Consider the following 25,974-nt stretch of genomic DNA (forward strand, 5'->3'; position numbering starts at 1 on the left):
TGGGTTTAGTACCACTAGGTGTGCCAAAAATGTATAGCCTAAAATTTGAAATGCATAAACAATTAAAGGAACACCACCTATTCTTCAAACCTATTCCAAATTCAAACTATCCTATGAAGAACATGAAAAACAAGAGTGAATGAATGAAATAGCATAATAGACATGAGAAAGTAATCACTCCCTTAAGATGATCATAGTTTTTGAGTTTATTTCCATATCAGTATGACAATTCCATTAGAAATCTACAAAAATAAATGGATTAGATAAAAGTAGGCTCAAAATCGGTGGTAGTTAAAAAATAAAAGAGTGAAATGATTGAATTTATAGATTTAAAGGGAGATAGATCAATGGTTGAGTTTGAAGTCATCCCGGAAGAAATAGATGGCTCAAATCTCGTAGGAGAAATTTTGCTAAAGATAGGAGAGGAGTGGGAATATGGTGAAAGGAATCAAAGGAAAAATGGCAGGGACTGAAAGAGAATGGGGATGCGAGTGGAAAAAGAAGAAATCAAATAATAAAAATATTTAATTTTGTTAGCAAGATAAAAGTAAATAGGTATTTATCTATTTACCTGATTGAAAAGAGAAGAGGTAAATAGTCTAATATTTTAAATAGCTTATTCAATTATAGATAAAAAAAAATTAGACAATTAAATAATCCAAATTGTTTAATTATAAAGGGGTGGAAAAATGTGAAAAGGTTAATCAACTAATTGAAAATTAATTAATTAAGGGAAAATGACCAATTAAATAAATAATAAAATTATTTAATTAAAGCTATAAGGAGAGGAGATTTTTAGTAAGGCAATTGAATAATTAAAAATTACTTAATTAATGAAGAAAATTGATGAATGGAAGAAGGGTTAATTTTTTGTGTCTATAAAATAATCTATAAAATTGATATGATGTTAAAAAAAAAATTACTGAAAAAAATATTAGTACATATATAAATTTAATTGCAAAATAAAATTAGAAAAAAAAATCTCTCTAATATGGGAGTAATCATTCTTAAATTATTACCTTTCCATTTAAGCAAATTAGAAGTTTTTTCTTCAAAAAAATTAAAATTTGATAGTTTAGAAAAGAAATTTTTAAGTATGTATTCATAAGTTAAAAACATTTATTGTTATAGTTAAGAGTCTTGAGATCCAAAAGGAAGACAATCTAGAGGTTCAACAAATGTATCCATAGCAAAGTATTTGTTTGGATGATGAGAAACTATATGGTAGCACTTTGTTACATATGGTTTCTATATTGATGCAATCATGTTTGCTAGTGACTACATGTTTTGGAGTTAGTTGAGGGATTCTGGAAGTTTAGACTCATACTTGTTGCTTAAAGAAAATTGTCTAAGTTTTGAAATAGAGTGTCTCCCTATGTTTCAGAGTTGGTAAACTACTTCACATTTTACTGCATTACATCTTCTCATTGTGCAATTCGGGATTTAATAATTGAAGTGTGTTAGAGGCCTAATATCACGTATTCAAGTCATAATATTTTTTGTAGCAAAATTTATAAGTGTCTATTCTTTGATCACAATCTGATAGTGAAGCATGTCTTGGTTGAATCACCAGAATGCTCCATATTCTTCTATGGTGATTGGTATATCTATGTATCTTTTATATTCAGTGATGTGAGTTCTAGGTGTGTTGGTGCTCTGAGCATGATATTTATTATGTTGATGTCACATAGTTTATCTGGTTTTCACTGTGATTACTATATTAGTAAATTATTGTTGGAAGTATGTGTTGTTGCGGTTGTCATTCATGTCAAACTTGTTGTTTTGGATTGGCATTGGTCAGGAATGTTTGTGGTGCAAATATATCTTGTTGTGTTGGTGTTGTAGGTGTTCATTGGTTGTTTCAAAAAATTTCAGGTTCGGAAAGTGTTGTTGATGTTGCTTATTATGGTTATCTTTGTTGGATATAGTTTTGGTATCATAGTATGTTTTGATTGTTAATTGCTTATATGGATGTGTAGTGTGTGGATATGTTGTTGGTTATGTTCCGGTGAGTGCAAATTGGTGAATTGATCTTTGGAATATGTGTTTTGGTCCTCTCTTTCTCTTGGAGTGGATCAACGTGTATATTTTTGGTCTGAAAGTTATATTTTGGTTTAGGCCAACTTGGTTCAACCTTTTGATCACCTATCTTGTATATAAGGAATGTGTATAATTGATCCAAGTGAGAAGAGTATGAGAAAGATAGAGGAAGTATGGTAGAGTGAATGTGTGATGTGAAGATATCAATAAGGTTCAAAGAGTTGTGTTCGAATGATATGCAAGTTGTGTTGAAATTGTGGAAGAGATATGAGACAGTGTTGGCAGTTGAGATCTAAGTTGTGTGTGAGATGATGTTGGTCGCTTGATGCAGAGTTCAAGGACAACTTCATGATCAGGTGATCCTTCTTTTCATATCATTTTTGTATCTTGCCCTATTGCAGTTAGCTTCAGGTTTTGCAAGTCCTTTTTTTATCTTGTGCCATGAGCAGTTAGCCTTGGTTTGCAAGTCTAAAGTAGTGAAGTCTTTTCTTTGCAATCTGATACACATAGTGGATATATTTTTGGGCAGGTGCTCATTGTGGTTTTTCACTGTTTGGGTTTTCCACATAGAAAATCTTGGTGTTCATGTGTGTTGATTTTTAATTATTTATGTGCTACATTAATTTGTTTAGGACTAATTCATCCCCCTCTTAGTCTTGTCATGGGTTCAACAATTGTTTCTCTTGTGCCATAAATCAATGATTGATCTCTTCAGAAGGACATTGTAGACCATTGTAGATGGTCTTCAGCATCTTCATATTGGTCTACATAATGTTTTTGGTTTCTCTGTGATGTTTTAAAGATAAATAGCCAATAATTTTGATAATATTGTTGACATTAGAGTTGATGGGATGTGTTCCTTCATATGTGATTGAACCTGACCTAATATATTGCATTTAAGGATGTGTTATGATATGTTTGGAGCTAAGTCATGTCTTGGGTTGATCAACAACCTAATTCTATGGATGAGACGTGTTTGGAGCCAACCTATTCTAGGTCACACATTTCATTTGATAAGTCCTATTGAGCAACCTAATTAATTTTTGGTGGTGTTGCAGAAGATATATATAGAAGGATAAATCATTTGTGAAGATGTAAGAGTTGATGTGAAGTTGTTGTGTGTGAAATAATTTAGTGATATATAATATGATTATGAAGTGTGTAAAAATTGTGTGACAAAGTATTTGGGCTACAAAGAGAACGACTTTATCAACTTTTGTTAGATGCTTCTTCTTAATGATTCATATTGTGTTTCTTATTGTAATCTCATTGTATCATGCCATGAAGAAGTGATCTTTAGTTTGCAAATCCATTGTATCTTGCCCTAGGGCAGTGTGCCTTAGCCTAGAAGTCCATTCAAGGAGTCGTGAGCTTCCATGACAATGAACCTAAAAAAATTTATTACAAGTATTTTATATAATGTGAGTTGATCCTCAGTGTGGTTTTTCCCTCCTTGGGCTTTCCACATAAAATTATTAGTATTCTTATGTGGTGTATGTTCTATTTCTATTCTTTTTCTTTTATAGATATGATTTAATAGTTTAAAAGTTATTGAATGGTTAAGTTTTAGTTATTTTAATTCACCCCCCTCTCAACATCTAGGTGTGTTCAACAATTGGTATCAAAGAAAGTTTCCTAAGGCAGCAATCTAAAAACTGAGGTAGGTTTGTGTTTGAACACAAAAGGATTTGGAGTTCTGTTGAATAGTGAGATTCTTCTATAAGTCAACTTAGAAGCAATGGAACTTGAAGGATGGGATATTGATCCTAGGGATTGTGAGGTAGATCTAGAAGGGGAACTTTGATAGGCTCTTGATGATTTAGCTATTGCAAGGAAAGAACATGAAGATTGCAAAACTAAATTAAATAAGGAAAAAAGGATGATTATCAAACTAAAAATCAAGTTGCAGATAACAAGGAATGAAAAGACGAGCTTAAAATTGCACAGAATGAAATTTTCAAACTAAAGAATGAGAAGGAAGCATAAATTGTAATCAAAAACTAAAAAAGGAAAAAATATATATATAATAAACCTAAAGATTCAAATTCAAGAAAGAAAGAAAGTTGCTGATTATTTAGAGTCTAAGCTTTATGCTAAAAATTTTGAATGTACCAAACTTGAGGAAGAGATTGTTGCTCTGAGAAAAAAACTGAAGGATGCAAAAGAACAAATAGAGAAAGGTTTGAAACTCAAAGGTGGTAGTGACTTTCTTGATGAGATGATTAGTTATCAAAAATCACAAAATACCAAAGGTGTCATTGATTTTGAAAAGGGAGAAAGCTCCAAAACTAGTGACTTGAATGAGAAAGGTAAATGATGCAGAGATCTTGTGCCTAGCTCTCCAATTCACCCTTACTCACCCCAACTCCTCAACTCACCCTTCTACTCAAGCTCCTCCAAGGTAACTTGTTAGGGTACACTCCTTAGACCTCTAAGGCATAAAATCAATTATCTTTCCTCCTAGGTATAGCCTCTTGAGGTTTCTTGTTGGTTTTGACCCAAATCTCTGATTTTGAGATGGTCTCCTACTAGTTTCCCAAAACTCCAACTAGGCTCCAAAGACCTCCACCAAGGATCTTCACTCTAACCATGTTTAAAGTTTGTGGTTATTTTTTTCAGGTATTTTAAAGGCCATTTTATTCATTATAAAGGTCTGCACCTTCCTTCCAAGCCTTAGGCTTTCAACTTGCTTCTACTGGCTGCTATTAGGCCTAAATGACTAGCCCTTCTGGGACTGTTTTTTGGTCTTTTCCCCCAAAATTTCCTAACAATCCCAATATATTTTTACATATTCAGATACCCATTTTGAAGTTGAAAAAGATCACAAATTTTCCCATCTGGGTTTGTCATACAACTAGGGTAACTCAAAATGAGCTATTTTTAAGAGGTTTAGGGCTTCTAGGCAGTTTTGGACGATGTGCTCCAAACTCTTCACCAGTCAAAATCTACAACCAGAAAAATCTTGGATAATTTTGGTAAACCCATAGAAATTTCCAAAACACTATGGGTTGCTAAGGTATCAGTTCTCCATGGCTCTGAAAATGAGCAATCTCTGCTGCCCCCACACACTAGCTACAAGCTTGTGTGTTGTTCATCTCACCCATTCTCCTCCTTGTGGCCTGAAAAAACACAAAAAGCCTACTCTAAAACTATTTATAGAGCCTATCCAAGCCATCCAATGGATTGAAACTTGTGCCATTCATGGATGCTCAAGTAAAATGCATTTTACAATCAAAACCCCAAATTTCAAGGGTTTGTGAGCAACTATTACAAAAACAGTGATAACTTTTGATTCAAAGCACTTCAGACCTTAATATTATACTTGTTGGAAAGGTAAAACAAATTTATAACTTCCTATTCTACTATGAGAACCATACCAGACTGTACAAATCATAAAAAATCAGAAATTCAAAGCAAAAACAGTCCAAATGTGAGAAAAAGCATAGGAAACCCTTGGCAAAAAAATTGAATGCAAACCAAAAGTTGATTAGCCTCGTATTGGATATGTTTAGAAGGTTTTATACACAATTTCAAGTTGGTTCCAACCAACTTGCAATGCCATTTCCTTCATAGACAACTTTTGCCTAAAAATGCAAAAGTTGTCATGACAATTTTGACAACTTTTACCTATGAGTGCAAAAACACACTCCAAGGCTCTCAAGGCCTTAAAAAACTCTCAAATGGCATCATAAAATAGATTTAAACCATTTCCAAACATTCTAACAAGTTTCTAGGCATCCACCTGGTACAAACCAAAAATTGACATTTTGACAGCATTTCAGGATAATGACAATTTTGGATCCTGAGCACAACAAAAGTGTGGACAACCAAACTATGGCTTCAAAAAGCATCATAGGACTTATTCCACCTTATTACAACATAAAATAACTTTAAATCACACAAAAACTCTAAAATGCAAGAAAAGACAACTTTGAGCTAGGTGCCCTACACCAGTAAAGAAAAGTGATAAATTCACGAATGGAGGGTCCAAAACAACACTATCCAACCATCTAGCATAGAGTCAACATAGTGGAAATAACACAAAAAAAAACTTAGTAAGAAAGAATATCAATATGTTCATCATCAACAACATCAATTACATATTGAAAGATATTATAGATGGCCTCCAACTCCCACCTGAACCTACAACTCTCGTTGCCTACTACTGCTCTCCCCAGCAAATCAGATCGAGCTACGACTGACCCTATACATGTTGGCCCATCTTGGGCTTTGATGGCTGCTAGTGGATCACACCTAAACTCTGCTTGGGCTTCAAGGGATCCTTCTTTTTGCAGATGGGATGGTTTAGGGTTTATCCATGTTTCCTGTGTCGCGTCCGTCGATGTAAATGAGGCATCCGAATGAGAGATAGAGAACAATGTGAATATTTTTATGAAGCATAGCATCATCTATAGATTTAAGGGAATCTAGCCCAGCCTACCGGAGTTGCACAAATGGATCTCCCAGCACTGGGTTCCTCTCATTTCAGGTACTATTCACATTTTCCCTATGGCTAAAGGTTTCTTTATTGCTAAATTTGAGAATGCTAAGGATAGTAGAAAAATCCTATGCAAAATCTTTTTCTATGAGAAAGATAAAATGCCTCTTTTGGCCAAACCTTGGCACACTGATTTTAACCCCCTTTCTGAGAAGTTCAACAAAATTCTAGTTTGGGTTAGGCTTCCTTACCTTCCCCTCCACTTGTGGGTTGATTCTCTCTTCAAGGAGATTGGTGATGTTATTGGGAGCTTCATTATGGTGGATAATGATTCCTTCGATCTTTACCATATTACTTTTTCTTGCATCCTTGTTGAGCTAGATGTTTCTAAGGGACTACGAGCGGAGATTTCCATTAATTCCTCTTTTGGCAGTTGGGTCCAATCTCTGGATTACAAAGGTATTCCTTTAAGGTGTCATATGCTTTAAAACCAGTCATGTGGCTGGGAATTGTGGGCTTGAGAAGAAAAATATTGTTGCCTCATGGTGGTCGAGGGCTTCTTTCCAACATTACACAGTAAAGAAATCTTCAGAGACTTGTCGTTGGGTGCTGGGGTTTCTACTTTGGCTGGCTTGGATTCTTTATTGGCAATGAATTCTTCGGACACCACTACAGATGTTCCTATGATTAAAGATGTTGTTAAACATGTTGTTGTTGTCTCTTCTGTTGAAAATGGTTCGTTGTCTCCTACCCTGCCGGTTTCTTCATAGTGTGTTGGCACAACTTCTGCCCCATCTGCTGGTTGTGATTTTGTGCCCGCGATGATTGTCACTCCCTCTGCTAACACTCTTTTTTCCAGTCTAGAAAGATCAATGTTGGGCCCTTCGGATTGAAAAGTCACGGTAGCTAAAGTTGAAGAAGGATGGATTACTGTAAAGGGAAAGCTTCAAAGATGTCCAAGCCTTCTTTCGTTATGACTCTTCGTTCCCATAAGGCCAATTGTAAACCTTGAGGATCCTTGTAGTTGGTTGTTTGGGCTGGTTTTACTAGCCCATTCTTTGTATGGGTTGCCTCCTCCTGTCTTTTGGAGTAGTCGTTGTTTTTGTTGGTTGTTCTATCTTGGTTGTTCCATCTTGTTGTGCTTTCATTTCTATATCTATTTTATAATTTGATGTAAAAGATTAATGTAAAGGGTTTCAAGGGCCCTTCAAAACCTATTTTCCCTTAATCAAAACATCAATTACATCATATACATTGTTATCCATAATAACAATTGGCTCACATGCCTACCGCAAGGGATTACAAGTTTACACAAGATGCATTGGTCTTATCACAGTCCAATGGACTAGCAAAACTAAACTCTCAATGCAGATTTTATATCTTTATGAATCTAACTATGGATCTATCAACTTCATTTAAATGAATACAAGATGTTATTATATATGCTTTACAAGCTCTAAAAAATATTTGCATCGGCCTCAAGGCCTCAAACTTCTAAGAATAATGAAGTGTCAAGTTCGGCCTCAAAATACATTGAGGAAGGAGAAAACAAGATGTAGACCACAAGAAAAGATTCCCCTAGGTTCCAAATGTCTTGAATGATGTTCCAATCATATTTGTGTGCCATAGGAAGGGTTAGCAAGTAAACTGGCACTATGCATACAAATGTTTTGGCAAATGAATGAGCTTCTAGACATAATATATTGCTGAAATTCAAAAACTCTCTAGATATTATGTAGATTACCATTTTCAAAGCAGGAATTCGGATCCACTAGGCATGAAAAGAAAAATTTGGTATAATGCGAGGAAAGTGTTGAGATAGATACAAATTGAAATGCAAGAAAGGAAATAGTTTTGGTTGATGTAGGATTTATTGATAGCTAGAGATGCTCCTACATCAAACATCGGAGGTTAGAAAGAAAGTGAGCCTCTCACTTTTTTGGAGCTAGAGGAAAACCAAGGCAATCTACCTTAGCCTGAGAAATATGTGTTGAATCTTTTGTTGGTCTACCTTTCCACTTCACCAAATAATCTTGATATTGCTTGTTCTTGGTGTTCCTCCTAATTCTACTATCCAAAATCTTCTTAATCTACTCTAGTGGTTGATGTGGTAACCAAACCTCTAAACAAACTTTATTGTGATTGTCATCTGATTGTCTTCCATGATACTCATAAATATCTACAACATTAAAAATATGTGATATAACCCAATGTCTCTGGTAACTCCACTTCATATGTTTTTCCTAAATCAAACTTCTTCAGAATCTTACAAGGTCCATACTTCCTCATCTTCATCTTGTATTTGCCCATTGTAAATCTTTCCTTCCTAAGATATAATGTAACTTCATATCCAACATCAAACTCCTTATGTCTACTTTCCTCATTTACATATTCCTTATACTTATTGGTCATGTCCTCCAAATGTTTCTTGATCTGTGTGTGCACTGTCTCCATGTATCTTGCAAAGTCTTATGCTTCTTCACTCCACTTAGTCTCCTTACTGATGTCTCCAAGCTTGACAACTACTCTAGGATGTATTCCAGTAGCAATCTCAATATTATCTTCTATGTACTCTGGTTTATTGAGTTATTGTAAGCAAATGTTTCTTGCAGTAGAACTATATCCTATTTTTTTTCTTTATCTCCTACTAAACACCTTAACAAGTTACCCAAATCTCTTTTTACTACCTCCATCTACCCATTAGTCTGCAGATGATATGCTAAACTAAATTTCAACTCTATCTTCATCTTCTTCCATAATATTTTCCAAAAGTATCCAATGAACTTGCTTTCCAGATCTAAAATTATACTATTTGATAATCCATGCAATCTGACAATCTCCTTGAAAAATAGGTTTGCAACATGTACTGTATCAGTGGTATTCTTACAAGGAATAAAATGTGCCATTTTAAAAAAATTATCTACTACAACCATTACTAGATCTTGTCCTCTTTATGTCCTTGGTAATCCCAATATGAAATACATGCTAATGTCTTTGCAAAGTCTCTTCAATACTATCAAAGGTAGGTCCTTGGTAATCCCAATATGAAATGCATGCTAATGTCTTCTCAAAGTCTCTTCAATATTATCAATTTTTTGTATAACTTGATATTTTGACTACCTCATTTTGCAACTTGTCAGTGTCCACAACTTTGAATATAATTCTAGATATCCTTATACATTTACAACCAAAAATAATGTTCACTCACCAAACCAACTATCTTGTCAACTCCAAAAGGCCCTGCTAATCCTTCACTATGCTTTTCTTTGATCAAATTTTGTCCCATTGAACTCCTTAGAATGCATAACTAGTTTCCCTTAAACAACATGTCCTCTTGAATGAAGTAATCCAACCACTTACTTCTATCTATGACTATCTATTCCTTGCATGCTTTCCATGCTTCTACAAAATCAAGATCCTCCTCATACAAGCACTAAAGTTTCCCAAAACCCAATACTTCCACTCACATTTTTTTCAACAAATTCCTCCTCCGGCTTAATGTATCAACAAATTTGTCTGACTTACCACTCCTATGATTCAACACAAATGTGTAACTCTACAAGAATTCAACTCATCTCATATGTCTCTTATTCAGCTTGTTTTGGCTTTTCAAATGTTGCAAGGCTTGACGATCAATATACAACATAATTCCTTAGGCAACAAGTAATGTCTCCACTTCTTCAAGGATTGAACTCTGGCATAGAATTCCTAATCATAGATTGAATATATTTTTTTGGCATCATTTAACTTCTCATTGAAATATGCTACTAGTCTTTAAATGTTGCAAGGCTTGATGATCGATATACAACACAAATTCCTTAAGCAACGAGTAATGTCTCCACTTCTTCAAGGATTGAACTATGGCATAGAATTCCTAATCATAGATTGAATACATTGTATTGGCATCATTTAACTTCTCACTAAAATATGCTACCAGTCTTCCTTCTTGATTCAATATTGTTCTAATTATATTTCCACTAGCATCACATTCAACTTGAAAATTTTTATTAAAATTAGGAAAAGCTAACTCCTATTGTTCTATCACTTTTTGTTTTAATAGTTCAAAGCTTCTTTGTGCTCTAGATGTCAACTTGAAGCCTCTCCTATCTCCCCTCATTGTCTCAGTCATAGGCGTACAAATACTACTAATTTTTTTGATGAGATTTCTATAAAAAGTAGCCAATTGTTGTGACATTTTCACACATCGCCCCATTGCAAATGGGGCCCCCCTAGTTTTTTCTTTTATGGTTGTGTCTTAGCTTCTTAAGATTTGTCTCGGGTCTCTAGCCTCTGTAAATGAGTCAAGTTTCATGAAGTTTGGGGGAGTCATTAAAGTCAAATAATAAATCAATGGTAAAAAGGATTATTTGATGCTACGAATGGTCTCAAATGGGTCGGCATAAAATTGCAATTCCAAGGGGTCAATTCTAACAACTTGCTTTTTTTAGGAATATTTTGGGGCCAATGCAGGAACCTGCTTTTTCTGCCCACTTTTTTCTTAATGATGCATAATGGAATAATCACCTATATATAATTACTCATTAATCTATTTAAAGGTAAGTAGATTTTTAATCTTATGTACGTTTTCTTGATAAACAAAGATGTTAGTTGTAAATGCATTATGTACCAAAAATAAAATAAGATGCTTATTCAATGTATATACATGTAAAATAAAAGAAAAGGATATATTACTATATTACGACATATGAAAGATCATTTACCTCCTAAAACATTACGAAGAGAATATTTCCTCTTTCATAAAAATAATTTTATATGTAAGCATATAATTACTATGGCATAACATTGGGGGCAAAACTCCTTTCTATTTAAGTTCATACTGAAATAGCTAAATAAGTAGAGAGAGAGGGGTTAATGATAGGATTTAAAATAAGTGTATGTTAATCAACAATGTTTAGCTTTGAAAGAAAAGTTATGAGTTATTTTATATACATACATGTTTATTTATATATATCATGGAGTTGGTTTAACTAATAACAAATCTCCTCTGGAAGAATAAAATAAATACATAGCAACGTGAGCCCTTTCCCGCCCTACTATACCAAGTAATGATCCCACCTCTATTATAGCAAGTCAAGACTCGCATGGCGCCTTGCGCGGCTCTATCACAACCCTCACCTTAGGGTTTAGTGGTGCGACAAATGCTTTGTTTTCAGGGAACTTTTAGAGGGATTTAAATTGTCAAATATAGAATGTGGTGGGATATTTTTTATGGAATATTTCCTCGATGGTTGTATACTTATACCAAGGTAATACTTGAAGCATACATCACTCATTTTAATCCTCCTATATATTTCAAATTTTTTTGGTCAATAAGTCATTTTAATATTTTTTTCACACTCCATAATTTCCCAAGTTCATAAGTGATTTTGTGGCTTTTAATGATTCTATGTAGTAGAATCGTATTCATTATCTTCAAAAAATAATTTCTTGGGATGAGTAATTATCAAGTTTTATTTGTGAGTCCCTTGTTTCATGTTTGGAAGAAACCTTTGAGGATATTGATATCTTCTTTGATGAAAACTTGTTATCTTAGTATTTATCAATTTATCATTGTATATTATTCTACATTTATCTTTATAAGGTATTAGATTATCGCGTTCTTTAGTTACACATAGGAATTATGATTTGATTACAGCACCTCTCATTTCTAAGATTGTAACACATGAGTATCTTCTAGAGACATCACCCATTCTTATATTTTTTCCTTCAATGAGATATTCTACATACCCAATTTTTTTCTTGTTCCTTTTGAAGGGGAGAAAAAGTTTTTGATGACTTTATATCATCTTAAGTATTCATATTTGAGCATCCACCATCAATGAAAGAGATTACATATTAAGGAGGCCTACATTTTCCTCATTTCTTCTCTCTATTATGATGTGTATTTTTTTCTCACATGATATTCTAGCCTTCTCAATCATTTTGAGTGGGGTCACATAACCCTACTCTCATCATTCTCTTTTGGGGAGGATTTTTGTCTTATACATTTTCTCCTTTTCTTATTTTTAAAGATGTCATTTAGTACATGAGTACCTAATGTGGCTACATATTTATCAAGATGTTGCATTATATGTACCAAAGATAGGATATCATTCTGAAGTAGGTATCTACTTGAGTAGGTTGTACTTTAGAAATTATTAAATAAATAAAGATGAATATTTTGAAGTTATATGGTATTTAATAATTTCATACATATAATTAAAATAAAAATATTAATATAAGTAAAAAATAAAAAAATATACTCTTATTATCATTGAAATAGATTATGAAAATTTAATGTACATTATTTATTATTTATAATTTATGAATATTTAATTAGTTATTAAAACTAATTTTATATGAAAAAAGTTATTCATCTAGCTTTAAAGTTTGTTGCAATGAACTAGAATGAGAAGGGATTTTGTACCTAGCTATTTATTGTCATTTATGAGATCTATGAAATGTTTCGCTACTATGTATAGAAAACCATGGTTTTCTATATTTTTTTATTCATCATGAGGTTCATTAATGTCTATTTCTCTTCATCAAAAGATTACTAACACAAAATCTACATTCTTATGGAGTTGTCAACTCTTGGCCTCGATATTCACCTTCCAATTTATTTTTCAACTTCAATTTTAGAGTTACAAATATACTCATTATGACTTATTACTTTTCCTTCTTTTTCTTATAAAATTTTGTATCAAATATATTCATTTTACAATAACTATTAACCTAATATAATAAATTATTTTTAGCTAGTTTGTTTGTTTCCGGTGTGTTTTTTGTGGTTTGACTCTCTGGGGTGCGTCCCTTGTTTCTTTGTTGTTTAGTAGTTGGTTAGACTCCGGTTAACTCTATTTATATTTTGGATGAATTTGGGTTTTAGGTCCCTGTAAAACCCATTTATCTTAATCAAAAAACCTAATTTAATAAGTGATAGACTAATTTGTCAATTTAAAATTTTATTTTCTTATTCAATGCATAATAACCTATGAAATACTTTGTATATATTATTCTCTTTTTCAATATACAAAATGATGATAAACAAATTTAGCTTCATTTGAGACAGAAGACACAAAAGATTCAAACTATATTGATTGTGTGAAACAAAAATATTTACTCACCTGCTACACATATGCCAGCCATATGGTAACTTTGTTATATTTGCATGAAGTGCTTTTTGAACATCAGGCAAATTGAAATAAAATGATCTTTCATAATTCACACAAACGTCAACTCCAAGACTCATGTGGGTTACCTGACAATAAAATTCCGAAAGGAAAATATGTGATCAAGTTTTAAAATATATTCAAGAGACTCAAATGTCTCAAAAAACGTATACATATTTTTTATCATTGAAAATTCAAACAATACAAATAAACTACCTAGCTAGTTTGACTTTAACTATGAAAAAAGGATAATATAACAAAATTATCACCTTTTTTTGCAATCGAAGCTCTTGTTCGATTAGCTCTGTGGGACAAATATCAATTATTATGTCATAGGCATCAACATTTTCACCAACTTCACTTTCAATCATGTTTAATGTGTCATTGCACTCTTTGGAAATATTTATAACATCAACACCTCCAATGATCTTATCAAATTTGCATTTTTTCTTAAAAGAAATATTAGATTCATCGGAGATCAATCCATGTGACCAATAGTAGCTATAAGTTGCTATGGTATCAACATTAAGTACAAGTAGTGGATTACCAATCTGTACAAAAAGTAAGAAATTAAGGTAAAAAATAAAGTAATAATGAAAAATTGAAAAAAAAAAAGTAAAAAAGTGTCATGTTAAAACCAGCTACACATTCCTAAAAAATAATAATAAGTTATATTTTTAAATATTTATAAAATGAAATAAGTATAACCAATAAACAATTGAATTTTCACTATAAAACAAAATTATGTATGTATATGTGTATATACATGTATGTATGTACACGCACACCCATACATATACATGTGTGTGTCAAAATTAAAGTAATACTAAAATTTTGAAAAAATAAAGTGTCAGTTAAAACCAATTATACATTCCTAAAAAATAATAATAAATTATAATTTTAAAATATTTATTAAATGAAAAAGAATAAGCAGTAAACAATAAACAATTGAATTTTCACTTATATATGTATGTATGTATGTATGTATACATATACATATATAATCAATTTATAATAAGACCATATACAATCTCAAACAAATATAGAGCAAGATCCATACCAAATAATACATAATTAAAAAATCTAATAATAGAAAAAATTTGACAAATACTCACAAATACCCCCTTAAGGTTGAATTTATAGCTTGTGTATCCTTCATTATATTCTATCACCTTAGCCGCTAACTGTGGTATATAATGACCTATATTACATGACCAAAAAATCATGATAATAAAAAACAAATGTCTTAATGATATTTTTGAAAGAATAATAAATGGATGTTTAACCTGCATAGCTTTCTCCAGCTAAAAATAGATCTTTGAATGCATACTCAGGAAACATTTTAATCCAATTTGAAAGAAATGCTAGCATGTCCGTAGCTGCATTAGAAAAAATGAAGTTTGTAAGTATAGTTTAAACTGTATGACACAAAAAGTAATATAAATTTATTCAATAATCACCTGTAGATTCATCACCGCAATTATAATCTGAAGTAGTGTTTGAGTAAGACCAGCCTACTCCAGCAGGAGATTCTACAAAAAGGAGGTTTGATACTACATGTTTGAAGAGGAAGCATGTCAGAATAAGAAAGATCTAAAAACATAGTCCTTGTTGCATGCATCCATAAATCTATCTCATATCATTTGTATTTGATTCAATATGATACCTTTGTTCCAAGATTGTAAATTGCTCTGAAGTCCGCGACCATCTCCAAGTGGATAAAAAGGGCCTAATTCAGTAAATGCACCACCTCCAAGTGAAGAACAACCTGGCCCTATAAGTGATAAATACATAATTCACTATTTATTGAGAAGCAAAATAAATCATGTGAATCTATCCCTTATTTTGGATCTTCAACTATAGGTCTTAACACAATGAAGACTTAATTTCTAAAATAAAAAAGAAATTAAAAAATTGTATTTGAGAGGAGGAGGATAACTAAGAAAGTTCCAATTACAGTATAAGGAAAGTACATTTTATTACTTATAATGTCAAGTGTACAAGCTATGTTACTAGTTCCTATTAAAAGAGGAATTATAGTGATCAATATATTATTTATATTTTTTAATTAAAGTTTTTATTTTTATTTTTTTTTTATTTTAATGTGAATAAAATAAAATATATATTTTTAGAAAAAAATATTTTTTATTTTTACTCGAATCTATATTTATTGTTTTGTATTTTTTTCTATTTTCAAGTAAAAATCATTTATTTTATATAAGATTGAATTAAGTAGAGAATTTCTTTTAGTTTTACTATTGTTTAGTGTTTTGGCTTGCATTCATTGTACTTTCTTTTTCTTTTTCTCACCTTTAAAGTAACTATTATCTTTTAAATGGCTTCAAATCTTAACCTTGTAGTAGTTGATGCTAGTGCTCATAACTTTAAAGCATAAGAAAATAGTTCCTCTAGGATTTTTTCTTTAAATGTTCAATATAGAATATTTTTCATGAGGTTTATGCTTTTTTATACTTCAATCAATGTGGTTTTACGTATTCAAAAATTCGATAGCACCTATAATAAGTTACAATTTTTTTCATTAGTTAATTTTTTAAGAGGGATTCTCTTTGAAAGCACGTATCATGAAGGAGTTAACAATTCTCAAGTATCTCCTAAGGGGTCTATCTTGATATTGTTTGGAACCTCACTAAGGGATTTTTATTTTTGCGTACTCAAACTAACACCATTCTCAAGAATGATCCTTGGTACACCGGTATTAAGCATTAAGTTGGTTAAGTTGTTTTTGGTTTAAGTTTATTTGACAACTGATTCACCCCCCCTCCCCCCCTCTCAGTTGTCTCTAGGACCTAACAATTGGTATCAGAGCTTAGTCCTCTTTTGCAGAAGTTTAACAGCTTGAGGAGATCAAATGTCTACTAACAATTTCAGGAAGGACAATCCTAAACATGATGAAACCAACTATGGCATATGGAAGATCACAATGGAGACGCATCTAAATTGCACTGGTAAGGACATTTGGGATGTTACAAAGAATGGATATACTGCTCCTGCTCAAAATCAGCCTAATCCACCTAACTTGGCTAAAGATGAGGAAAATGATTGCAAAGCAAGAGAAGCACTTCTGAGCACATTATCAGATCAGCAAATCATAGGATTATCAGATAGGTCCACTGCTAAAGCTATTTGGGATCACTTGGAAACACCAAATGAAGGAGATTCCATAGTCAAAATTGCAAAGCTTGAAAGCTTCCGGGTCAGGTATGAAAATCTGAAAATGGAAGAAGATGAAAGGATTTCTGCTTTTATGGAAAGAGTTAATGAAATTGTTTTGGGTATTAAATGTTGTGGAGGAACCTTGAGTGAAGATGAAGTTATTTCAAAAGTTTTAAGAGGATTTCCACTGGCATATAAAATGAAAGTCACTGCTATAAATGAGTTAAAAACAATGCCTAATATGTCAGTAACTAGAGATACATTGATTGGAAAACTTTCAGGCTTTGAAATTGAGGAATTTGGTCTTGTTGATACTATAAAGACAGATTTAGCCTTCAAAGCATCAACATCATCTGCACCATCATTTGACAAATATGATTGGAAAGCCTTTTATGCAAAAGAACTTGAAGAAAGCAAGAAAGAAAATGAAGAACTTGAAGCACTATTTGCAAGGAAAATGCCTAAAGGTCCAGTTGGAAGTAAGTATGAAGGTAAAGCACCCTTTAAATGTTTTAACTGTAATAAGATTGGTCATATGGCTTCTAGATGCCCTGGTAGACATGCTAGACTAAGAGAATAAGCTAGAAGAGTATACAAGCCTAACCCTGAATATCAGAGATACAGATTTAAGAAGAATAAAGACAAATCTTGTTATCTTGCTGATGAAGGAGTGACTGATGATTCTGATGAGGATCCAATAGACAATGGATGGGTTTTTGTTTCTATAATAGAAGATCAACCGACACCTACAGTCCAACCGTTAAAGCAGGCCTTGGTAGCTAAAATTGAAGTTAAGGATGAATGGATCATTGATTCAAGATGCTCACATCATATGACTGGTGATAAAAGTAAATTCTTGACTTTTCAGGAATATAATGGAGGTCTAGTGAGATTTGGAGATGATAAAGCTTGTTTGATCAAAGGTAAAGGTACAATATATCTTGATAATAAACATAATACTGTCAATGTTTACTATGTTGAAGGTTTAAAGCATAATCTCTTGAGTGTTGGTCAATTAGTTGAGAAAGGTTTTCAGTTACAATTAAAAAATAGAAAATGTAAAATCATGAATAGAACTGGCCTAGAAATTGCAACCGGAAATCAAACTAGAGGTAAAATCTTTCATTTGAATAACAGTGAAAAGACATGCTTGATTGCACATATTGATGAAAGTTGGCTATGGCATAAGAGACTCTGTCATGTAAACTTTGATTGCATGGTAAGAATCAGTACTACTAAGGCAGTTAGAGATCTTCCTAAGATTGTTAAGCCTCACAATCTAGTATGTAAGGAATGTCAATTTGGAAAACAAGTTAGAGCTACTTTCAAAAGTATTCTAGAAAAATCCAATAATGCTCTTGACTTAATTCATACTGATTTATGTGGTCCAGCAAGAACTAAAAGTTTACAAGGTGATAGATATTTCATGTTAATCATTGATGACTATTCTAGAATGTGTTGGGTTACTTTTCTCAGAGAAAAATTAGAAGCACTTGGGAAGTTCAAACTGTTCAAAGCAATGGTAGAAAATGAAACCGGTAAGAAAATCAAATGTCTAAGATCAGATCAAGGAGGAGAATTTACATCGAAGGAATTTAATGCATTCTGTGAAGTGAATGGAATCAAAAGACAGCTATCCGCACCTCGAACACCACAACAAAATGGAGTTGTTGAAAGGAAAAACAAAACTATCTTGGATGCAACTAGAAGTATGTTATCAGAAGCAAACCTACCACATGTATATTGGAGAGAAGCAGTAAGTACAACGGTCTATACATTCAACAAAGTTCACATCAAAGGTGAAACCAGTAAGACACCTCATGAACTATGGTTTGGTATTACTCCTACTCTTAAATATTTCAGAATATTTGGAAGTAAATGCTATATTAGAAGAGATGAGTAAATTGGGAAATTTGATCCTAGAAGTGATGAAGGAATATTTCTTGGTTATTCATCAAAGAGTAAAGCATATAGATGTTTTAACAAAAGATTGCAGAAAATTGTTGAGAGTACAAATGTGAAGATTGATGAACAATTCAGAGGAACTTCAAGGTATATAGATTCTGAACCGGCAATAGAAATTCTGACAAATGAACCTACACTAAACCCACCGGTACAGAATGAAGATCCAGTTACACCGATATCATCTGAAAATTCCACTGTACCTAAGGAACAATAGCAAACAAAGACACCTCGGTATGTTAGATTGAATCATTCTGAAGGTCGAATAATTGGAAACAAGTATAAAAGAGTTATGACAAGAGGAAGATTGGCAAATGAAGAGGTATGTCTTATTTCTCAAATTGAACCATCATCAGTTAATGAGGCATGTGAAGACAAACACTGGATTAAAGCTATGGAAGAAGAATTAGAACAAATTGAGAATAATAACACTTGGACATTAGTTCCCCGGCCTAAAGATAAAAATGTAATTGGAACCAAATGGGTATTCAGAAACAAACTTAATAAAGATGGTAAGGTTATCAGAAATAAAGCAAGACTAGTGTGTAAGGGATATTCTCAGAAAGAGGGAATTGATTATAATGAGACCTTTGCACCGGTAGCTAGAATTGAGGCAGTCAGATTATTTTTGGCTTTTCCAGCACATAAGAACTACAAAGTATATCAAATGGATATTAAATGTGCATTTCTGAATGGAGATCTTGAAGAAGAAGTTTACATTGAACAACCTGATGGATTTTCTTTGACAAATAACAAAGATATGGTTTGCAGGTTAAGGAAAGCTTTGTATGGATTGAAGCAAGCTCCAAGAGCTTGGTATGCAAGATTGGATAAGTATCTTTTGAAGATTTGTTTTTCTAAAGGTAATGCTAACAGCAACTTATATTATAAAGTGACTAATGATGACATCTTGTTTATAGAAGTTTTGTTGATGATATAATCTTTGGAGGAGAAGATGGATTATGTAAAGACTTTTCTATTGAAATACAACAAGAATTTGAAATGTCTATGATTGGAGAAATAAAATTCTTTTTAGGATTATAGATTTCACAAACAGATAAAGGTATATTCTTGAGTCAATCCAAGTACTTAAAGGAGTTACTAAAGAAATTTGGGATGGAGAACTCTAAACCGGTAAGCACACCTATGACTACAAGTGACAAACTATCACTAAGGGATGAATCTATACCTGTTAATCCAACTAGATACAAATCTATGATAGGAGGTTAACTGTATTTGACACAAACCAGACCTGATATCATGAATGCAATATGTATTGTTTCAAGATTTCAAAGTAATCCTAGAGAAAATCATGAATCAGCAATAAAAAGGATTTTGCGGTACTTACAAGGCACTAAAAATCTTGGATTATGGTATCCTAGAGATGAAAACTTTGAATTGTGTGCATACACAGATGCAAATTGGGCAGGAGATGTGGATGATAGAAAAAGCACCATCGGTGGAGCATTTTTTCTTGGAAGAGGACTAGTTTCTTGGTTGAGTAAGAAACAAATTTGTACATCCTTATCAAAAGAAGAATCCAAATATTTTGTAGCAGCAACTAACTGTACATAGGTAATATGGCTTAAGCAAATGTTGAAAGACATAAATGTAAAATGCAAGGAACCTATAACTATCTATTGTGATAACACTGTAGCAATTGATATATCTAAGAATCTTGTATTGCACTCTAAAACCAAACATGTTTCTATCAAACTGAATTTTCTAAGGAAAAATGTTGAAGCAAAAGAAATAAAACTGGTTTATGTGAATACTAAAGAGCAGATTGCAGATATTTTCACTAAACCTCTGCCTAAGGAGACTTTTGAATATCTTAGAGATTAGCTTGGGGTCATACCCCCACCAGTAGATACTTAGAGAGTTTATGTTTGTCATCAATCGGCAGAATTAACAGAAAAATCTTTTACTCCGGCTTTGATGAGGAAGCTACTTCTCAGGGGGAGTAGTTGGTATACTGAATTGGTTTGTATTTTGTATCTAAAAATGTTTCTTTATTATTACTTTGGCATTTGATGTCAAAGGGGGAGAGATTGGTATATGGAAAAACACAAGAAAGACACATAAGACACGTGTCACTCTCAGGGGGAGAGATTGTTACTTTGGGAGAGATTACTTATATTTTGGAAATTGTTGGTTTTTGGTATTTGGCATTTCTGTTTTGGCACTTTGATGGTTTTTCCATCTTGTGTTGCCATCAATGCCAAAGGGGGACATTGTTGGTATTTTGGTATGGTTTTTTCATTGATGTCAACACCTACTAACACTTATCAACTCTGGTACTTTGGAGAATCAACAACATTCACCAGCAAACAAATGACTTATGTACAGTCACCGGTATCTGGTACACCGACAGGATATAATGATCATCAACACTCGAAATGGCATGGAAAACACCTGGTTATGTCGAAGACATCATTTGGACACTTTGTCTTGAAGATTTATTCATTGGCATAGTCGTATTTGCATATTTGTTGTTACCGGCAAATATGTCCAGGTTATACGCCGACAGGATTATCTTTTCCAGATCAGCATGGCACACTATGGAGATGTTTTATTATTGTTGTAAATGCATCAAGCCAACATGTTGAATCGGTATTGCATCGGATATTGTTTTATTTGTAAATTGATTTTATTGTAATATCTTTTAGAGCCAACCTACTAAAATTGGTCCTAGGTTATGATATAAATGTAAGATCTTATTTGTAAGATCAGATGTGGAATGCGAAAAAGGATTGTGTGAAGGTATATGCGAGAATAAGCAGAGCTATACATGCAGACATCATTTGAAGGTTGAAGGAAGGTTTTTTTGAAGACAATCAGAACTACACCGGTACTGAATCCAGCATAGAAAGATGCTAATTTGAGCAGTACATCCTTATTGGATTTAACCATCCAATTGTAGTCAGTGTGACTCCTATTTTGTGTTTGAGCAGTGAGCTCTAGGCGCTTGGCCTTTCTACATGTGCAAACCCCATTTGTATACACTTACTATCTGCAGTAGTATCATCTGATTGTGGGTAAGGTTTCCCACTGTGGTTTTGCCCCTTACAGGGTTTCCATGTACATATATTGGTGTTATGTGTTGTGGATTATTTTGTCCTTTTGTTTCATGCATTAATCTTTACCGGTATTGCAATTAATTGATAAAACTATCCACTGGTATTAAGCATTAAGTTGGTTAAGTTGTTTTTGGTTTAAGTTTATTTGACAACTGATTCACCCCCCCCCCCTCTCAGTTGTCTCTGAGACCTAACAAAAATCCTCTCACAAGGTCACTCCTAACCGGGTGTGGTTGGATCCTCACAGGTCCAAAGGTTAAATCCCTTAACAAGGTCACACATTAACTTGTGTTGTTTAAATCCCATAGTTGGGTAGCTCCTAATAGGGCTGGTCCTAACAAGCCTTATTGTAATAGCTCTTAACCAGGCTAAGGCACTCTTAACCGGGTGTACTCCTAATAGAGCAGTTGTAAGACCTTCATCGGTCAGATCCCTATTCTGCAGATAGTTGATCTTGTGGGTACTAATTCTTGCCATGGTTTTTCCCATTTGGGTTTCCACGTGAAAAACATTGTGTTATGAGTTGCATGTTTTACTGGGTGTTAGCTTATGCAGTTATTTTCCTTGCATGCTTGTTAAGTTTCAAATTGATAAAAGTGGTGATCAGATTTGTGTTGTTGTTTTTTCTTGCACTGATTCAGCGCCCCCCCTCTCAGTGCCTTATAATTTTATCAGTCGCATCATTACTTCTGAAGATAAACATAGTACTAAGACTTCAAGCAATGCTACTCCTTCCAAAAAAAGGCCTTGATAATGGTTGGGAATTGCAAGAATAACCAAAATAATGGGTAGAATCCCCCACCTATCAATAGTAGGACACCTCTAAAATTTATAGCTATTATAGTTTCAAAATCTCTAGATAAGAAGGAGATTCATCTATTTTGTCTCTATGAATAGTCTTTTGAGGAGTTGAGAAGCCTAATTTTACCAACACTCTAGTCCTAACTAGTGTGTCATCTTCTCATATAGAAAATTAGGAATGTTCTCTGTAATGCCCCTATTTACACTAACTAAACAAAACACAACTACATTAAAAAATATATATTTACATATTAACTCAACTCAATACACTAATTTAAGGCTCGTTATGTGCAAACACATGGAATAAATTTTATGACTCCATCAACTGTGTAACACATAACACACAATTTTTTTTTTAACAAAATTGACCATATCATGGATTCCAAGCTAGGATGGGAAATCAATTTTGAACTTATTTTATCCTAACTACTGGATAACGGTATGTCCATACCTAATAGACTTGAGCTCATGACTTTTTTACCTTTGAAACTTTTTTACTCAAATAGAGCTAAAATTTACTTATAATGACGAATTTATAAGGTATACAATCCTTATTATAAATTTCCTTATACATAGCCTAATAAGCATGAATAACTTTTCTTGAATAGTGGTCAGTGGATGAATCTTTTCTATATTTTGAATAAACTAAGAAATTTGGCTTGTTCCTTTTGTTGGTGTGATGAGGAAGCTAGAAGAAGAGTAATTATAATCTAATATGAAGAAAGAGGTTGGTATCCATAAAGAATATTAAAAGGTTAATGGCCTATGAAGGAATTTGAAGCCCAATTATAGCTATGTCATAAAACATAAAGATATGTATCCCTCTATTTTATTATTGTAGTAGATTTTAAGAGATTGGACTAAATTTTGATTCACTAGTTCAATCTAACCATCTATTTATGGATGAAAATTTGTAGAACATCAAAAGGACAACCATGAGCTTCCAAATTGATTTTAGAGAATAAAAAATATAGAATTGTGGTAAAAAATAATAGAAAGAGGCAAACCAAATTAACACCATACATTACTAAAAATAATTTTTCCTCCTTAGGGGCATCAATAGTTTTCTTGTAAGTATAAAGATGGACATCTTTGAAAATTGAAATACTACCAAAAAAATGCAATTATGATATTTTAAAGTAGTAGAGAACCCATTAATAAAGTCCATAGAGATAAGACACCCATGGCCAAGAGGGAATAGGCTAATATAAACCAATTTTGTGATTAGTAAGCTTACCATGACTACAAAGGAGCATCAATCAATTAAATATTGTGTTTGCTTTCTAATGGAGGGACAATAGAAATACCACTATAAATTTGATAAAGTTTTGTGGTGTGAAAGTGTTCCCCGTAATAAGAAGAATTAGCCTTCCTAATTAGCATCAGTTAGAAAAACTAATAGGAACATAAAATTAATTAAATTTATATAATCAACCCTCTATAGTTGTGTAATCCGAGAAAGGAGTTTGATTGGTTATATAGAGAAGGTATAGCTAAATATAGTGTCACCATTATTTCAAGTCTTGTAACAAGGTAAATAACTCCTTATGATGGGAGTTGTAATTGAACTTGGCTATAGAGAGTTCCTTAGAGTGATAAGCTACTAGATTTCTTCCATATTTAAGAATAAATTCTATAGCATATTTGAAATCATCTATCTCAATCTCAAAGGGGCACTAAAGATTTGGAAGAATAAGTATTAGATCTAAAAATGCCTCCTTAAGCTATTGGAATGCTTGATCTACCACTATAGGCCATGAAAACTATAGGCCATGAAAACTTCTTTTGGTTGAACTAGTGAAATGCTAAATATAAGAAAACTACTAAATGAATTTCCTCTAGTCATTCATAACCACTTGGAAAATATATAAATTTATAGCATAACAAGTGATACATTTTTTTCTGAGAGCTTTCACTTTTTTAAGGTCTACACTCCATTTTTATGAATAAAAAATTTAAATATTTGATAGCATTAGCCAAAGAAGGAATTTTTCATCTTAACTTAAAATTTGTGTTTCTATATAAGATCTAAATGAATGTTAACATGCTAAATATGATCTAAATATTTGCTAAACAGAAGAATGACATCTAAGTACACAATTATGAACTTTCCTAAGTGAGCTTTGAAAATGTCATTAATGAGTCCCATAAATGTTGTAGAAGTGTTACTTAATCCAAAATGTGTGACTAACCATTCATAAATATTAAATTTAGTTTTGAAAGCAACTTTCCAATAATCATTAGCAACTATTCTTACCTAATGGTAAATTAAAGTGAGATCCATATTTGTAAAACATTGAGCTCTCTTTAGATGATCCAAAAGGTCATCAATTTTTGTAGTATGTTGTCATTGATGTCAACTTGCCATTGATGTCAATCTATCATAATTGTTTTGAAGTGGATTGGTCCAACTGAAGAGGCTAAGAAATGGTTTGATACTACCATATTTGAGAGATATGGTTTGACATAGATGGATACATTGGATCATCATGATTGAGGATAAGCAAGATAGTCTGAAAGACTAGTAGATGTATTCAAAGATAGTTCAAAAGTATGGTATGTACATGGTTAAGCTAGTTATACATTGTTTATGCTTTGGATGAGGAGTGCAATAATATTGACTGATTTTTGCATGTTTCAAAGAGTTAGATGAATGATAGTTTTATCTTTTTTTATAATTGTATTGTTGAGAAAAATTGTATAAGGCATAAACTACATATTTTCCTAAATTAGTGTCTTTGTACATTGGTTCATGTTCCCTTTCCTTAAAATGTTTGGCCTTGCAGTTTTGGATTTAATTTTTTTAGTCGTCGGGGAGTTCATTCCAAATTTTCATGTCATAACATCTTCTACAAGAAGAGTTTGAATTGATGCATTCTCCTAATTGCATTAAAACAAAGTTAACTAATTTGGGAGCTTACCAGAATGCATCACATTCCTTCAAAGTAGTAGATATGGTTGTGTGGACTTGGGGATTTGATAAGAGAGGTATAAGAGCTCATCCATATAATTTTTAGATTATTTAGTCTATCGTGTTGATGTATGTGGTTAGCAATGGGAGATATCCCAAAGCTATTAATACACTATGTTTTATATTTGCTAGATAAGTCGACCTTGATGAAGCAATTTGTATATTAAATATGAAATGAATTTAATTAATTAATGCATGAGTCATGTTGTTAAGGGTCGACCCTTTGTGAAAGAGTACCACTCATGTATATATATATGAGGTGTGACCTCATTCACTAAATGATTCGATTATTCATTTTGAATATAAGAGCGGTCCAAGCAAATATCAGAACAGATC

The 25,974-nt window shown here is 32.6% G+C and overlaps 1 protein-coding gene across 4 annotated transcripts in view; it reads right to left on the bottom strand.

Annotated features, from left to right (window-relative positions):
* Positions 1 to 25,974, bottom strand: part of LOC131036422 (serine carboxypeptidase-like 42) — an 84,422-nt gene that overhangs the window by 30,443 nt on the left and 28,005 nt on the right. For all 4 annotated transcript variants that reach the window (XM_057968306.2, XM_057968305.2, XM_057968308.2 and 1 more), the window contains exons 3-8: positions 15,317 to 15,424; positions 15,111 to 15,203; positions 14,937 to 15,029; positions 14,766 to 14,851; positions 13,920 to 14,201; positions 13,606 to 13,739 (exon numbers count right to left, since the gene is read on the bottom strand). In XM_057968306.2, coding sequence (XP_057824289.2) covers positions 13,606 to 13,739; positions 13,920 to 14,201; positions 14,766 to 14,851; positions 14,937 to 15,029; positions 15,111 to 15,203; positions 15,317 to 15,424 — 796 coding nt within the window. The remainder of the gene's footprint in view (positions 1 to 13,605; positions 13,740 to 13,919; positions 14,202 to 14,765; positions 14,852 to 14,936; positions 15,030 to 15,110; positions 15,204 to 15,316; positions 15,425 to 25,974) is intronic.

This window comes from Cryptomeria japonica, chromosome 6, assembly GCF_030272615.1.
Source record: "Cryptomeria japonica chromosome 6, Sugi_1.0, whole genome shotgun sequence".
NCBI classification, from domain to species: Eukaryota; Viridiplantae; Streptophyta; class Pinopsida; order Cupressales; family Cupressaceae; genus Cryptomeria; species Cryptomeria japonica.